Below are 13,586 nucleotides of genomic sequence, written 5' to 3'. Positions count from 1 at the left end.
TTATGGGGATTTGTTGTTTTCGCATCATTTGCTCAGCAAAAAGGTTTGCTTTTGGGGAGGACAACGATAAGATAACCCCCGGGGCATATCACCTTCGCTCTTGGGTATAATCAAGTGCATGTGTGTTTGTCGGATGGCAGAGCATATGTGGGCGGTTGTAATTTTCCACATCAGAGCCGTAAGCGAGGCACCTTAAACGGAGGAAATTATAAAAAACTTTCCACCGCTTATCTCATTGCTATGACAGGGACATGGGAGTTGACATTTGCAGCGATGGATAAAACAGGAAATAATGCATGAAGGGAGTACAATTATCTCTCAATACAAAATCATTATTTAACTAAAGACACTCAAGAGCTATTTGGGTCTCAGGATATCCGCCAAATATATTGATTTGATGAACCAATTTAGGACACTCATCATAAAGACATGGACAATTACAGAAAGTGTCATAGTCTGAGGAATATTTACTACTCAAGTATCTCTTCTAGGATTTCGTTTCAAAACACTGCTAATGCAACAATTTAAACTCAGTGATGTCTAAATGCCAAAAACGAGTCAAAAAACAAACAATCATGATAGAAAAGCACGGCCAAATTGCTTCGGGGATCAACGTTCCCCCTAAATGGTTTGGTGGAAAATGTTTTTTTAAAATGGAAATGTATACCTCGGGGGATAAACCAACATCCTGTCCCACCCGATAAAGCTTTTGTGTAGTAGTAATGTATTTTTTGGGAGTTTAGCATGGAATTGACAACTGTGTACCAAACAGTGCTCATCCAGCGTGAAGTCTGTTTTCCAGTTAACAAGTTTTTCCTGGGGGAAATTCAGGAACTCTGTCGATATTTTATTGTTATTAACGGTAGAAAAACACTCGACTGCTTGTTTTCTGTGTCGGGGAATTTGTATCGAACTTTGGATTATTATTCACCGAACGCACTCTTACTACCGGCGACTGGTTTTCCGCGACTGGCGCTCCCGAATTAGGAACACAGGTGTTAGTTTTACACCAAAAGCGTCGTTTTTAGCCATTCAAGGCTGCGTTCCTTATGGCGCACACCTACTCGCATGTGATAAAACCGCAAATCAAATATGATATGATGATCTGTACCGTTAAGGACGATCTATTTCCGACATCCGGCACCGGCAGCGTGCCGAAGTAACCGAGATGTCTACCGTATTTGCATCGTTACCAATATGTTTGTTTGAGCAAAACTGTGCAATAAATATAGCACCCTATTTGCACGCAATCAACGTCATTTAAAATCGATCAAACTAAGATTTGCGAATAGAAATGTCTCTGAAGTGTGAGTGCAAAATAAAAAAACCTTCTCGAAGATGGGATGCACTGCTTTCGTCGGTTCTTTGTGAGCTTACGCGGTTTGACGCAAGTGCGCGCATCCGTCAAGACCTGGGGCAGGTTGGTACAGGGTGTGTAGGACCTAACCCAAACCCCAAACCCTGTCAGCGGCAGAGATCTTTTTTCAATTTCAACAGTCCCCTGCGTTTGCCCGGATTCGATTCCACCCCAGGGGGGGGTGGGTACTCTCGCTGTGTGCGCGCGAAGGTGTACGCGTCTCTGTGTGGCCGCGGCATATTAGAGAGCCGCTGCGAGGAGTTTCGTCTGTGGTTTGACTCATCGTAAAAATAGATCCCAACCCTCACCTGCACCACCTGCAGCCAGTGTATGGTGTGTTTTCTTCTTCTTATATTTGGCATCTATTTGGCCGGTCCTATGGCTGGGCCGGTTTTGTTTTTTGTTTTTTTTTTTTGCTTCACCGGAACCGATCGGTGAAACGCAGCGCGAAACAAACAGTGTGACAAACGTCATAGCCACAGTAAAGCCGGAGTCGAGTATGGTGGCGGGCGGCGCCAGGTTTGGCCGGGTGGCCGGGTATTGGCATTTCCGGGCACGATGATGAACCGGAGAGTACTAAGAAGCCAAGGGAGAAAAATAAATGGCGATACAGTGGGTGAACGTTTAATTCCAGCATATGCTAGCCGTACGTCATGCCTCGTCCCCGGGTCGTAGTGGCATTGTTTTTGAAACGGGCCTCCTGGGTGACGATGTTTAACTATTTTTGAATTCCTTTCTCTCGGGCGGAAAGTTATGCTTGATGGGGATGGCGTTATTTGTTTCGTTTTGCATTCGTTTGACTCGCCCCCAACCGAACGGACGTGCCAGCGCATCCTGCAGACGTCATTGGGGGAAGCTTGTGAAAAAAGAAGCAGATTTGAACGATTTGCTGCCGCTTCTGGACGGTGATCTTCTCGCACGATCTTGTAGTTTTGGTACCACGCAAAAGGCACAGAGATGAATGAGTTGTTTTTTCTGTGTGGCGCGTTTTTAAACCATTCATAAAACTCGGGCCAACAGGTTGGGTAAAGGTAATCAATTGGTTAGTAAAATGGAGAAGTAAAACAACGTTCGCAATAAATGATGGTATGGTTATGGGGATTTGCAAATGGTAAACACACGATTGGAAAGCATTTTTCCCTCTGTATTTGATCTTTTGTTTTGTTTTGTTTTATAGATATTTGTTTGTTTTGAACGCATTTTGTGTGTGTGTGTGTGTGTTTTTTTTAATTGGACAAGACACGGTAGGGAAGGATAAAGAAAATTTTCAAGTAAGGCTGTGAGTAAAGTTAAGTTTCTTTCGTCCGGAGACCTTCCCCACTACCTCCAGTTTCATCATTGAACTGTAGATGTGTAGCGGTTTTTAGGAATTCATGCCCATACAGACCAGCACTTGCATCCTATATCATTGCTTTACTTCATACGCACCGTAAGTTTCCGTGGGAAAGTGCTAAAATTCCACTCACTAACACAACCTAACCCATCTCTCGTTAATGGATGTCAATGTTTTGAAAAGAAAAAAAGGTGCGATAAAAATTCCCACTACAGGAAATGAAATGTAAGGTTAACATATAGTCTGCTTCAGCACCCGTGATGCACAAAACACATTTATCTCGTGCCAAGAAAATAGGACAAGCATAGGACGAGCGAAACAAATTGATAAAACTTAGTAATCGAGTGCGGTGGTGGAGATAGTAAAACGATACTGAAGCACTGTTTACCAGTGTGTGCCAGTGTGAGCCTGATATCAAATTATATTTACCACGATTCGAATAGTAAGACTATTAACTGATCAAGCTGGAGCCTGCTGTTATCATAAGCTAGGGTGAAAAGGAAGGAAAAAATCAGACACATATAAAAGAGCGTTACTTATAACAATATACAATTGAAGCACAACCATAGCTAGAAAAAGCGAAAGAGTTCTACAAAGGATGCAAAACAAAAAACAGAGAAATAATCGCGTAACGATTCTTCTCCAATAACTATTCAACTATTGTTGAATAATGAAAGCACAATTAAGCTAACGATCAGAAAGTCCCTTTTTGCTCAATTTGGCGTATCTCCCAATATTTCCAATATCCAAAGAATAGTAAACTCCCAACGAACTGAGACCCAAACGCTCTCCTAAAGTAATTTTGCTAATTGGTAATAACGGACCCGAGCAGAGCTGATGGGGAACTGATCTAGTTAGGTCTAGCGGAGATTGATAGCATTAATGTAACCCTCGGCCGAAGGAACGGTTCCGGTGGCAAAATGTCAAATAATCAAGTGAGAATATTCGGTAATGAGCGCGAACGCATTTTGCACGAACGATTTGATGTTTTTGCTTCTTTCCCTTTGCCTTACGCGATGATAAGTTTTGCTGGTGAAAGAATCTCAATCACCCGCCCACTAAAGTCCCCTCTTCCGCATTCTTGTATTATTAACTGGTAAGTGTTGTAGGCGTGTAAGGTTTGCGTAGGAGACGGTGTTATCAATTATGAGCTGCGTGGCCAAAAAAGGACACCGGTCCCTTTTAAGATCGATCATTGTTTTTTCGTTCGATATCGGTGAAATAAAGTTTAGAATTTGTACTAAATAATGAATAATTAATGATTTGTGTAGTGTTTCATCGTTGGAATTCCGAGAGATATATCACAAGCTTAACATTGTTTTCCAGAATATAGTAGAATGGTAATGCGTCGTTCAATACAACAGCATTGGAATTAAGTACTTAATTTAAAAAAGCTTCCCGCAGTTACCCCAAGGTAAACGTTTCTCAGTGCGGCCGTTGAACATACATATAATGATGCAAATGTTTTGTGTACTTACGGATGCATCGAGGTCACATCAAACGTGATATCGAGTGTTATGAACTAAGGCCAGTTGAACTGCCTCTAGGCCACCACTGCGTCGTCACGTTGCGTCCCGGTTCGCTGTCCACTTCAGTGCAGAATTGTGTGTGCCCCGTCATCGGTCACATCAAACAGGATGACCGTGTCATTATGCGCGCGGTCAACACCGTCGACGCGTCGGGATGAATGGTGGTGATGACGAAAAATAAATATTTAATTCTGCATGAGCGTGTGTGTGAATGTGTGCGGGGGTAAGATAATGCATTTGGTGTGCAAGTGCAAACAAACCACGTGTTTTGCATATTCAAAGGTAGCCACTGTAGCCGGCACGTGATTTAGACCGAAAGATAATGGCAATTCATGCGAGTTGGAGGGAATCTTTTAATCCTGTAGCATGCATGCTCACTAACCTAATGGAATTGTATGTTTCGCTATCGAATGACTTTAATCGATACAGGTAGGTTAAAAGGTACTTCATAAATAATATCATACTAGGTCAAAGCCGCATTCGAGATTGTATTGCTCAGGAGGAGGAAGTATTCCTGGAAAAACAATGGCGGTGTTGCAAGAGAATGGATGTGTTTAGTGATGTTTGATAAACCTTATTGTTGTGTAATAAACTAGCTATTATAGTAGATTGATCATGTCGTTAGGATGGTGCCTGAAGTCTTTTCAAGCCGTCCAGAGTATGCGTGATTAGAATTAAGGTATACGAAGACGTCTCCGTCGGACATCTAGTCGCTAAAGTACGATTAAAGTATATTTTGGACATCAATTTGAATAGAACCCCAAACTTAGCTAGAGTGTTTGTGTTAACGCACCTTCAATAAATTCTGGACAATTCGAATATTATTGTAGCAAAAGATTCCCTTTATATCCTGCTCGTGAATATTGCCATTGAATCCTGTTGCTATAGTTTAAGTATTCCGCGTAATATTTGGCCATTATTTAAATATGAGCGAAAGGCAATTCGGGAGACAATATTCTGAAGGCTCGCTCTGCATTTAATAATTTGTTCGGAATGTTAAGAAATACATTTTTATTTAATTTACTCAATTTAGTCCACATTAAGCTCAAGGATTGATTCACGCTGGATAATGAGCAGAATTCTTACAAGAACCACACCCGAAATTAGATACTTTTACGACGCCATTAGGGATTTCATTTATCGCACATAAAACACATCAAAGCGCAGTGGCCGATTACGTATTACGACATAAAAGGGGCGTACACACATATATCGATGATACGCGAATCGAACGATCGTGAACAAATTCACGTAAGCCCGCTGCAATCCCTCTACGACCAGCTTTCCCTCGGCCGCTACCTTTGATAGGCTTCGAATAGCTCGGAAAGCTCGTGGAAAACTTTTCCTATTACGTATTACTTCTGTTTTTCCCGTTGAGTCGTAAGCGTGTGTGTGTGTGTGTGTGTGTTAGTGTTTTTTTGTTTTTGCCTATGTGTAGCATACAAGACGCTGAGCAGAGCATGAAACGGAACCATGTGTTTTCGTTGCTGATCCAAGAAGTAAGCTTCGCAAGTGTAGCACACTAAACCACAACTCGCAACACACGGCAGGAAGTCCGTTTCATAAAGTACCGTCCGGTCAAGCCACCAAAGAGAGAAAGTTTCATGTTTTGCCAACCGAAAAACTTTATCCTTCCCGCGGCAGCCACTGTTGTTTTGCGGCTGCGGTACTTGGTCTACCGTCGCCGTCTACAAGTCCCCGGGTGGCGGTGGAATTTGGCCAAAGATGCGGGAAGTAGTCAGACAGTTAGGTAAAGCGATTGTTTACGGGTGCATTTTTGCCTTTTTTCCTTGTCTTTGTGCACCATTACCACATACGTTTTGTTATGCGCGTGTAGCTTCGTTGAAGAGTTTCCCAACTTCATCCCGCTTTTGTTGCGTATTTAGTGGATAGAACAGAAATATAAAAACTAAAGCCTGCACTATCGCACGAACGAAAACGAACGCTCAGGAAAGGAATGTACATTCTACAGGTGGTTCGGTGGGGATGGGATGCACGGGATCGGAAGTTCTTCGACCGCAGCAAAACATGAAATATCCATTACGCGCACACGTTGCTAGCAAAACGGCGTAAAAATGCGCACTAACTCGCCGGGTTCATTATGCGGCCACCGACCGCCAACAGCAGCACTGATCGGTTCGCAAGTGAACGGCAATGGGCTTTCGATGAACTGCTGTGAAAATTGCATTTCTGCCTGATGCTTTACAGCCCACGTGAGGGTAACATGGCCGGATCCGTCGGGCCCATGTATCCACGTGGCTTCGAGCATTTGCTTGACTTGCCTGCGAGGCAATGACCCGGGATATAGTACACACATGAACTTATTCGTGTTTTATTTTTTAAAAGCCGTAACTCTGATTTCCAATAGGATTGGCGGTTTTTGCGAGGGATACACATACACATACAAAAAATAGGATGTTTGATCCGAGCTTCCACACGTGTTCGTATCGGATTGTGTTTGTTGCTAGCATTTACGTAGCGTACTTTCCATAAATTTCACCTCCTCTAATAGGTCATCATATGCACACGTGTGCTATTTTTAACCTTTGGTTAATGTACCACGTGTAGGGTTTGTTTTTATTTCCCATGGTTTTGGGGAGAGTTTTTTTCCATTTCCCCCGTTTTGGATATGTTGTTTTACACTGAAGCTACTGGAGGGGAAGATAATTTGCATCAATTCAATCCACTTACTGCCGTTGCTTTATTGGGTAATCGTGTTGCAGCTATGCTAGAGTAGAGCTGCCGTAAATTGGTCGCATCTTTTAGGTCTTTAAACACTTCTGTAAACTATTTTCTGGATAAGGAACTTAGCGGTTGGTTAATTTTAATTTATGTTTCTTGAAAAGTGCCTCGGGAATTGCATTATAAAGTAATATTTCTTAAATACCACCTTATCGTCGTGTCGTACTCGAAACAGAAATGTATTCCTTCGCCATTAGACGACCTGCCCGCGTATGTTTCTCTAAATGCCATACTGCTCAGGATATATCCAAGACCCATCCAATTGCCTGTGGGATATGTTACGTAAACTGCACGCAATTCATACTATCTCATTCTGGTATTCCCACCGGAACCGTCTCCGGTACACAGGTTCTACATCCCGCAAATTCTAGCAGAGAAACTTCGCAATTGAAAAGGTCACTATCGACAGATGTTGTACTCCTCATTCCAAACCCCAGTGCCATCCAATTAGCTTTGGTTATTTTGTACGGTAATATACGCACACACGTCACTACAGTTGCCGAATTGTGCAATCGCAATCGAGTTTGTAGTTGTCGTCTCGAAACGTAAAACGAAGACAGCTTACAGGTTTCCGTTGAAACTTCAACTTGAGTTTACTTTATTGAACTTATTTAACCTTGCAGCACGGTAAATGCACAACATCAAAACGGGCAGGGATGAGATTCATGACGGTTAGCAAACTGTGCTTCAATCAATCAAAGCGTACGAACGCGTTTAAAAATTATTAATCACATTTGGTCTATTTAGTCTTTATGGTCGAGGATTAAAGTATTCTTGGTGAGTATCCTCCATCGGTTTAGGGTTGAACATAGCCGAGCTACGGGATATGATCTATGGTAGCACAGGGAATAGCAGCTCTCCATCGATAACACCGTTCATCTTTGGTCTGCGTTGTTTAGTTTGACAGATCCGCCAGCAACACCTTCACAATGTTATCGATAACATTCACATCGGCCAGTATGCTCATATGGTCGGCTCCGGGGAACTCTTTTGAAACTATCGGTTGCTTCTGTTGCTTTGTCCACTGCTGGCATGCTTCGAGCGAACGGGCATTTACCGTACCGTCACCTTTGCCCATCTTCAACACAGGAGTACCACTGAGATCGTACGATTTTTGATAATCCAAGCTGTGGTGAAAAAGGAAAACGGTGAAAAGGATAACATTAGCCATTAGATAAGCAATAATATAACCATCCCCACTTACGATTCGACCGTGTTAATGTTGCTTCCGTACAGACAATGTAACTCGACCCCAGGTGCGGTAAAGTTAAGTGCGTACGGAAGTGCATCTTTGCGCATTTCCCAACCATCCGGGAAGTCCAGATCGTCGAAAAACTCGTCCATCTGACTCATCGTGTAGGTGCGTGATTGGGTACGTGCGAGCACCTCGTTCGGTTTCCAGAACAATGGTGACGGTAGCAGCCATGCCAGCGAAGGGTTAGTGATCTGTTCGGCTCGCATCACCTTGCCGCTCAGTGCGAACGCACCCAGATCGTCTCCGATCGCGTACACCTTAAGGGCTTTGACACTGCCCGCCCAGGCCCCGGCTAGCGAGATGACGCGTTTGATGTATTTCGCTTTCCAATCGGCCGTTTGCTGTTGCAGGAAGTGTAACGTCATCGGAGCGCCCATGCTGTGCACAATGAACGTAACCGGTGTATCATGGTTCAGCGTGTACGTCTGCTCGACCAAGAATTTTAGCGCGAGAAAATACTCCTTATGTTCAGCTGTAATTGGGGGGAAAACAATGCAATTAAAAGAAAGGTAATGACAGGAATACAAAGGGAATGCTTATACGGGCTGTTTACTTACTTGGTCCCTTCCGGAAGTCATACGGAGCGCCAAGGATTGATTTGTCCCGTACGTAACCGTTTGCGACGAGCGCATTGGCAATGTTGACGAAGTACGCACCGACCGACGCGTGAGACGGATCGATCCATTCGACCGTTTCCGATTGACCGAAGCCTGGTACGCGTGTTACAACGCCGGGAGCGTTACGGGAGGTGCGCGTTACATTATCATACTCCAGCCGGATGTTATCGATCCAACAGTCGATCACGAGTGGCAACAACAGCTCTTTGTTAAGCCAAATGTTGAAGAAAGTGGTGGTGTGCTTCTGGCAGAGGATCGACACCTTGCTGGGCTTATCGATCATTGCATCCATCTGACTTCCGCCATCGCCTGGTACTGAAATATGAAAACGGGCAAATTAGAAAATGATGAAGACGATGATGGATTTTGATAAGAGCAAGTTTTTTAATGCTAATTTTTTTGCAAAATGTTGATGAAGGCTATCGTGCCTTGTTTACACATTGTTTGCAGGGTGTCCCAAGGTGGCACGATGATCGTACGATCATTTACGCAAAATTGTTTTCTTTACTTCGTTCATGTTCGCTTGTGATTCATTGGCCGTTGTCCTGAGTTTATTGATAAGCGACCTTCCCAGACAATCACACACCTCTTGCTTTTTACGTTCTACACAAAGAATGTGTGTGTAGTCTGTAGCGAATAATAGAAATACTGCGTACTTACCGAAAATAACAGGCGATAGTCGACGATCCGACTCGAGCAGATGGGCATACTTTCGGAAAATATGCTTCAATGAACCTAAATGTGTGCCACCATGATTGAAGAACACTCCAGTGGATAGGGTGCAACACGTGAACAGCACAACGCCAAATAGAAGCAGCAAGCGTGTATGCATCTCACTGCAAGTGCAAACAAAGCCTCGAATCGAACCTTGCACACCTGGAAACGGATGAATACTATCAGAATGTGGACTTTTTCACTAATTGAATATTTTGGCACTGATTCCGCGATCGATTTGCGTTACGAAAGAAAGCAAGACGTAGAGCCAACCAAAACCAATCGATATGGTTCGAATGTACACCAGCAAACACCGCATATGCGTATTTGCTTTACCTTTCGCGACTGTTATGTGTGCCCGTAAGAAAATAAAATGCTTAACGCGCAAAAAAACCCCACGAAATCGGCTTCAATGCACGCGATACGGCTTTTTCCGTCTGTTTGTCCCGATTTGTGCTTGCTCGGGCGAATTCTCGAATGTGACTGGCCATTGGCAGAAAAGGAAGCATCGTCGATGGCGATAACAAACGGCCGATTGGCCCTCAAGGGAAGCCGCCACGGGACTCGTGATTTGATAACAACAGTGAAATTGGCTACACCTCGTCCTTCACACAAAACCTCCGGAGGGGCCAACACTCTCATAATATGCTTTGTTTTGTTTGGTTGCGCCTCACTTTGTAGCGGATTAATAAGCGGATTAGGGAAAGGAAAAATGTTGACAAAGAACAAGAAATACCGTTACCAGCAGGGATATTAATCCTTTTCCTCACAGTGCAGCAGAAATGCGTTGAAGTCGTTGTTGTGACCGATGATGCGTATTATTTACATTCGGCAGTTTGAAGCAGACACATCGCTGCGAAAGGGAAGGGAAGGGAATAAACAAATCCGCTGTAAGAAAACTAATGCGTCAAATACAGCGGTACGTAGGTCAAATTCGCCGATAGAAAAATAGATGCGTTTGAGGGAATTAGCTGTGAAAAAACAAGCATAGTCTGCAATATAAATTAAATAATCATTTATCGGGCCATAATAAATGGTTACTGCTGCTTGAAGTAAATAAATGGTGGGAATATTTAAAAGTTTACAAAACCACAGGTATAGATATGACCACAGCCTCACATTTTATGACAGCTGTTATTTGACGTTTCACGTTACGAACTTGCTTGTGATTTCTTTAGGCGGCAAACGTAAACAAATTTTCCTGCTCGGGAAAGATGCTCACAATTGGTTAATTTCCGGTTTTCAGTGAAAGATTTGTGTCCAAATGAAGAATCGTTACATTGTTCTTCAGTAAAGCAGACAGGAAACTATATTGGAATTGTTGTGTAGTGGAAATCTGTATCTGTAATTTGTATCTGCCAACCCACCGGAACAAAAGATCGCCATGGATGATCAAGTTTGCCCGCGATGCAAAACGACCAAATATCGGAATCCATCGCTAAAACTGATGGTGAACGTGTGTGGTCATACATTGTGCGAAAGCTGCGTAGAGTTACTGTTCCTCAAAGGGTCTGGTTCCTGTCCGGAGTGTAATGTGGCGCTGCGAAGAAGCAACTTTCGCGTGCAGCTGTTCGAGGATTCCAACGTCGATAAGGAAGTACAGATCCGCAAGCGTATTCTGAAGGATTTCAACAAAAAGGAGGATGATTTCGCATCGCTGGACGAGTACAACGATTACCTCGAAACGATTGAAGAGCTCGTGTTTAACCTCTGCAACAACATCGACATCATAAACACGAACAAACGGATCGAACAGTACAAGCGGGATAACCGGGACGTTATTATGAAGAACAAGAGCAAACTAAGCAAGGACGAGCTAGAGCTGGAACAGATAGTCGAGTATGAGAAGGAACAGTTTGAGCAGCGCCGCAAGGAGTTGGCCATGATTGAGGCGGAAAATAGGAAACAGAAGACGAAAAATAAGGAAGAACTGATCGATTCGCTTATGGCAAGCTACGAGGATGCGAATGCGATTGTTGATAAGTTTACACAGAAAGCAGAACAGTCGCAGATTCAGTTGCCGAAACCGGCCGCGCCACCGCCGGTAGCAAAGCAAACACACTTCTCGTCGGGCATTGCGACCGGATTCCAGGGTCAGCATGGATTCCTGGCCGTTCCGAAGCTAGAGGAGGGCCCATTGTTTACGTATGAATCACAAGGCTTCGAAACTGGTGGTCCGGCACCGCCTTCGCTGGAGGAGGTGATTGACAGCGGCTATATTTCTCATATACGGTAAGTAATCATTGGATTGTAACAAAACACGTGCAAGCGGAATGACTTCATGCTCTTTGTTCAATTTTCAGACCTGAAAACTTGGCCGAAAAAGCGGGTGGTTTCCAAACAAATATTTCTTGTCTACGGGCTATTCAGGAAGCATTGGCAGGATTGTACCACGGGTAGAAGTAGATGTAAGAAAATAAATTTGCCTTACTTGAATTCGTGTGATAAACTTTCATTAAAAAAGAGCTTTGGTCACAATTCGAAACAATGCCAAAGTTTTATCAAAACGTTGATCTTTCGCTATAAATTGTCAACCACCTGTTAAATCTAGATTTACACCAACACGCGTGCACCGATGAGCTATTGTGAACTCTGCCCTTTATTGCAAATAAACAGTGGCAGGCGTTGCACCCGGTGTCCATGGCAACAAGTTATTCGGGGCGAGTACCATCGTAACGCATGTATAAAAGTTTTCTCAACAACAGAAGGCACGAGGGACTCGATATTGGTGGTAGTGAACAACACGACGTCGAAAAACGATGTTTAGAAACCGCATTTCAGTCGTACGGAAGGCAAAGGCTGCCACAAAATCTAGCACAACACCATCATCTCTGGGGTCAATCGATGAAGCAAATGACAAAGGCGATGGACCGAGCAGTTCGCATCTGGAATGTGTGCCATTACAAAGTGGTGTCAGTTGTGCAAGAGAAACGCCATCAGTTGGAAACGAATCGGTAGCTATGGAACACGCAAAGTCCGATGAAGGCATCTGCCTAGACGAAACGGCTTTTTTTCTGGATGATAGTGGTGAGATCAGGGAGAATGAATTACTTCTGGCGGAAGATGACGATAACGATGTTACGAAGGATCTTGATGTTAGCCGAACATCACCGGCATTATTTTCGCTGACCTCTCCAAAACGAGCACGAATGATGTTGGAGATTCAGCAATCGGTTGAGCGAAATGGACCCACGGTAAATCTGGTGACTCCTGAAAGTAGTTATACATTACGGGTGACTCCTTCAAGTTCGAGCTTCGTGAAACCTTCCGTACCGGAAACATCGCCATCCGCGTCCCGCTGCATTGTGAATAAAACACCACAACAGCAAGTGCAAAATCAAAGCACACCGTTGAGCATCCGTTCGTCTGGTCAGTCCAAGCAGTCTGAGGATGTGAAACGCCAAACGATTACCGGTGCTATTAACGATCTGAACGAGATGACGGAAGAGTTGATCGATTTCATCAGGAACTTTGAAGAAAAGTACTCCGCCGCAAACAAATGAACGAGCTCCTCGTAGCAGCCTGTCGTAGTAAGAATTTTCCCATTGAAGATAATTCCATCTTTTCGCAGACGTTCTCATACATTTATTGTTTCTTTCTAGGCTTGAACAGTTTGGTCGATTAATAAGAATGATAGACCTTCAGTTTCGGATCACTGTTTCGAAATAAACTATACTGATAGTTGAAGAGATGTACACATATAGTTTCTATTTGGTTTGTCATTCATAATTTGTTATCTCTTTTAGGGGATGCGTCTGTTGTGTCCACGTTGTACGCATGAATCACGCAACATTCGGTAAGAGGGATATCTGTTGAAGGGAATAGCTTTGTGTTGAGAAAATATGTGACAAATTTTGGTAGGTTGATCTTAGCGAAAGGAACTCCAGTGACTTGTACAATGTGTTTCAAATATCTATTTGAAAGACAGAAAACGGACAGGATAGTGACCCGTGCGTAAAACGTCGGTGCAAAGTTTGCACGGTAAGTAGTTCTTTAGCGTTTGCCATTTCTCTAGCAAAGGTTTTCTCGATCGACGCGA

At 43.6% G+C, this 13,586-nt stretch overlaps 3 protein-coding genes across 5 annotated transcripts; 2 read left to right on the top strand and 1 right to left on the bottom strand.

Moving 5' to 3' along the window:
• Positions 1-6,917: 6,917 nt before the first annotated feature.
• LOC128301873 (phospholipase A2 group XV-like) lies at positions 6,918-10,374 on the bottom strand. Of its 3 annotated transcripts, none has more exons than XM_053038533.1 (5): positions 10,290-10,374; positions 9,494-9,709; positions 8,774-9,148; positions 8,166-8,688; positions 6,918-8,088 (listed from the first exon to the last, which is right to left on the bottom strand). In XM_053038533.1, the coding sequence occupies exons 2-5, from the start codon at positions 9,663-9,665 to the stop codon at positions 7,857-7,859; spliced, it is 1,302 nt and encodes a 433-aa protein (XP_052894493.1). In that variant the 5' UTR covers positions 9,666-9,709; positions 10,290-10,374; the 3' UTR covers positions 6,918-7,856. The 3 variants fall into 3 exon arrangements, with proteins under 3 accessions (XP_052894493.1, XP_052894495.1, XP_052894494.1); XM_053038535.1 differs by having other exon boundaries at positions 10,284-10,336; XM_053038534.1 differs by lacking the exon at positions 10,290-10,374 and adding an exon at positions 9,884-9,982.
• A 365-nt stretch (positions 10,375-10,739) lies between these two features.
• LOC128305868 (CDK-activating kinase assembly factor MAT1) lies at positions 10,740-12,076 on the top strand. Its single transcript, XM_053043494.1, has 2 exons — positions 10,740-11,779; positions 11,851-12,076. The coding sequence occupies exons 1-2, from the start codon at positions 10,932-10,934 to the stop codon at positions 11,945-11,947; spliced, it is 945 nt and encodes a 314-aa protein (XP_052899454.1). The 5' UTR covers positions 10,740-10,931; the 3' UTR covers positions 11,948-12,076.
• Positions 12,077-12,283: 207 nt separating this feature from the next.
• LOC128305869 (uncharacterized) lies at positions 12,284-13,235 on the top strand. Its single transcript, XM_053043495.1, has 2 exons — positions 12,284-13,077; positions 13,150-13,235. Exon 1 carries the CDS (start codon positions 12,307-12,309, stop codon positions 13,048-13,050), a length of 744 nt encoding a protein of 247 aa, XP_052899455.1. The 5' UTR covers positions 12,284-12,306; the 3' UTR covers positions 13,051-13,077; positions 13,150-13,235.
• Positions 13,236-13,586: the final 351 nt, after the last annotated feature.

This window comes from Anopheles moucheti, chromosome 3, assembly GCF_943734755.1.
Source record: "Anopheles moucheti chromosome 3, idAnoMoucSN_F20_07, whole genome shotgun sequence".
Lineage (NCBI taxonomy): Eukaryota > Metazoa > Arthropoda > Insecta > Diptera > Culicidae > Anopheles > Anopheles moucheti.
The sequence above is the reverse complement of the archived record's forward strand: the minus strand, read 5'-3'. Positions and strand labels throughout refer to the sequence as shown.

Coding starts and splice junctions, on each gene's coding strand:
- LOC128301873 (XM_053038533.1), bottom strand. CDS start 9,665: ATGCATACACGCTTGCTGCTTCTATTTGGCGTTGTGCTGTTCACGTGT. Junction 9,149..9,493: donor ACTATCGCCTGTTATTTTCG/GTAAGTACGCAG, acceptor TTCATATTTCAG/TACCAGGCGATGGCGGAAGT. Junction 8,089..8,165: donor AACATTAACACGGTCGAATC/GTAAGTGGGGAT, acceptor TTTTCACCACAG/CTTGGATTATCAAAAATCGT.
- LOC128305869 (XM_053043495.1), top strand. CDS start 12,307: ATGTTTAGAAACCGCATTTCAGTCGTACGGAAGGCAAAGGCTGCCACA.
- LOC128305868 (XM_053043494.1), top strand. CDS start 10,932: ATGGATGATCAAGTTTGCCCGCGATGCAAAACGACCAAATATCGGAAT. Junction 11,780..11,850: donor GGCTATATTTCTCATATACG/GTAAGTAATCAT, acceptor TTCAATTTTCAG/ACCTGAAAACTTGGCCGAAA.